The 2,780-nt window shown below is 40.1% G+C and overlaps 1 protein-coding gene across 1 annotated transcript; it reads left to right on the top strand.

The window, feature by feature from the left end:
* The first annotated feature begins 1,590 nt into the window (after positions 1-1,590).
* LOC104856734 (olfactory receptor 5L1) lies at positions 1,591-2,526 on the top strand. Its single transcript, XM_010616226.1, has one exon. The coding sequence runs from the start codon at positions 1,591-1,593 to the stop codon at positions 2,524-2,526; it is 936 nt and encodes a 311-aa protein (XP_010614528.1).
* The last annotated feature ends 254 nt before the right edge of the window (positions 2,527-2,780 follow it).

Here is a 2,780-nt window from a genome sequence, read left to right as displayed (position 1 = left end):
GGTCTCACCACATAGTAGACCACTTTTGATCTTCCTCTCTAGGGAAGGTTGGCACAAACTCTCAGCACCCACTTCAACCTCCCATTTGTTGGGAGTAGTAATATGCACGCTGGTGCTCTGGGGTCTCTAATTTCTATCAGTTCTCTTCCTTAGAAGAAATGCCTAGGTAGTGTTCTCTATTTATGCACAGTACATAAATTTTCAATTGCTTTGGCTAATCTGAGGGGTGCTGGAAATACTGGAGGGGAACTGTACCATCGGGACACAGTTTATTTTCCTGGGTTATCAGACCTGTCTTTGGCAGATAGTAGAACCATGTGAATTATCACTTTCATAAAATATGGAGAAAGTATCTCTGGGTCAGGACTGTAGCTAAATCAAGTTGCTGACATTTAATATATTTATGTCTTCCCACATCTTCATACCCATTCTCATTTACAACTTCCTTTACCACCCTCTGTCCTACTTGTATCCTTTTTGCAAAATAATCATTTCGAGATCATCACCTGAATGCGATATTCTACCCTAAGTAGGATGAAGCATGGGTTAAGAATTCTTCCACATTTAACTGAGATTGTTCTACTGTGAAAATCAGAATCAATACTAAATCCCTGAGCACAGGTCTTCATATTTACAGAATGCACTCAGAGTCATCGTGCTGTATTACTAATAAAAATATCCAAGTAAAAATAATTTATATTGCTATGGTATTAAGACTCTGAACACCTGTTGCTTAATTCATTTTCCCAACTGCATATAAATGTTCCTATTCCTCCATCCTTGTAGGTCTTTTTAATTTCCATTAAAGTGCATCAAATAAATATGTTGAGTTGATGGATGAAAACAATTACAGATGTCAGTGTAGGTTTACATCCTCTTTTCCTATATTGAATAATTACAAACACAGAGTCTTCATGAGTCCTTCAATTCAAAGAAAATTTTCACGGTCCCCATTAATTGCATTGCAGAGAATGGTGTGCTGCCAATCTATCCTCCAAAAGATGCTAGAGCAACAGCAGCAACATTGGAAGTATTATTTGTAGTCACATGGCTGGCACACTCTTTGGTTATGACCAAGTAACATTTTTAATGACTAGAAATTAAATTCCATGTACCATTCAAGGAGTCATTATGTGTTGCCAAAGCCCACCATGTCTCCTAATTCATTAGCTACCTCCTTCGAGGTCAATGAATGGGACTCATTTAAGGGTATTGCTGATGCGTGAGTTAATTTTCTCTAGTGGGACTCATTGGCATGTTTGAATTAGTCTGACAAAGTTTGGGCATCTTACAAAATCTACCAATTGTGCTTCTGATGCAGTCCATGCCTATATATGTTTGACATTGATTTTATTTTTTCCTGAATTTAAAATAAGCCTGTTTTCTTCTTTCTTTCTTTCCTTTTTTTTTTTTTTTTTTTTTTTTTTTTTTTTTTTTTTTTTTTTTATACGCAAAAAAGAGTTTCTTCCTTTTTTTTTTTTTTTTTTTTTTTTTTTTTTTTTTTTTTTTTTTTTTTTTTTTTTTTTTGCTGTTTTTTCTTCATAGAAGCAACAAAGTGTTTCTCGCTGGTTTTTGCTGACTTGAATAAAAATGGTGGCAGAAAACTGCACCGTGGTCACCGAGTTCATCCTCCTGGGCCTCTCTGACGTCCCTGAGCTGAGACTCTTCCTCTCCCTGTTGTTCCTTCTCATCTATTTGGTCACCGTGTTCACCAACCTGGGCATGATGGCACTGATCCAGGTTAGCCCCCGACTCCACACCCCCATGTACTTCTTCCTCAGCCACCTGTCCTTCATAGATTTCTGCTACTCCTCAGTCATCGTGCCAAAGATGCTGGCCAGTGTCTTAAGCAACGACCATAGCATTTCTTCTCTGGGATGCATGGTGCAGTTTTATTTATTTTGTACATATGCAATCTCTGACGTCTTCTTACTGGCCGTGATGGCCTATGACCGCTTTGTGGCCATCTGTCACCCTCTGCTGTACACAGTCATCATGTCCAGGAAGCCCTGTGTGGTGCTGGTTACTTGCTGCTACCTCTATGCTTCTGTGTGTGCTCTGATTCACCTGTGCTTAGCCCTTGGGATCCCATCCTATAAATCCAATGTGATCAGCCACTTCTTCTGCGACCTGCCCCCTCTCCTAACTCTTGCTTGCTCTGATGTGACGGTGAATGAGCTTCTGCTGTTCACTGTGGTAAATTTCAATGAGGTTTTTACCATAGTGATCATCCTCACTTCCTACTCCTTCATTCTCATTACCATCCTGAGGATGCGCTCGGCTGAGGGAAGGCGCAAAGCATTTTCCACCTGCGCCTCCCAGCTCATGGCCATCACTGTCTTCCATGGAACAATCCTCTCCATCTACTGTCAGCCCACTTCTGATGAAAATCTAGATGTTGACAAGGTAACCACCGTCTTCTACACTGTTGTGATTCCCATGCTGAACCCTCTGATCTACAGCCTGAGGAACAAGGACGTGAAAGAAGCTCTCCAAAAAGTTCTTAGCTACAAAATGTTTTTCTAGAAAATGTAGATTGTATTTCTCCCTCCCATCCTCTGTTTATTATTTTATATAAGATGTGCACTGGGACATTTTAGGCATGCGTAATGACGGCACTATTTGCAGGGAATTTGCACCCAGATAGTGTACATCCTGCCTCTTTTTTTCCCATTCTGTCCGTCCCTCAAGCTCCTTCCTCTCCCTGTGTGTAAATGCTTTGCTTCCATTTTTTTCCTTGTGTTTAGAAAATATAAAATTAGAAGAACTCAGCGTTACAG

This window comes from Fukomys damarensis, unplaced genomic scaffold (assembly GCF_012274545.1).
Source record: "Fukomys damarensis isolate Sample0158 unplaced genomic scaffold, DMR_v1.0_HiC HiC_scaffold_73717, whole genome shotgun sequence".
Classification (NCBI taxonomy): domain Eukaryota; kingdom Metazoa; phylum Chordata; class Mammalia; order Rodentia; family Bathyergidae; genus Fukomys; species Fukomys damarensis.
Note: the sequence above shows the minus strand (reverse complement) of the source record. Positions and strands in the feature narration are given on the sequence as shown.

What these genes read in the sequence shown, in the direction of transcription:
- LOC104856734 (XM_010616226.1), top strand. Translation starts at nt 1,591, where the DNA reads ATGGTGGCAGAAAACTGCACCGTGGTCACCGAGTTCATCCTCCTGGGC.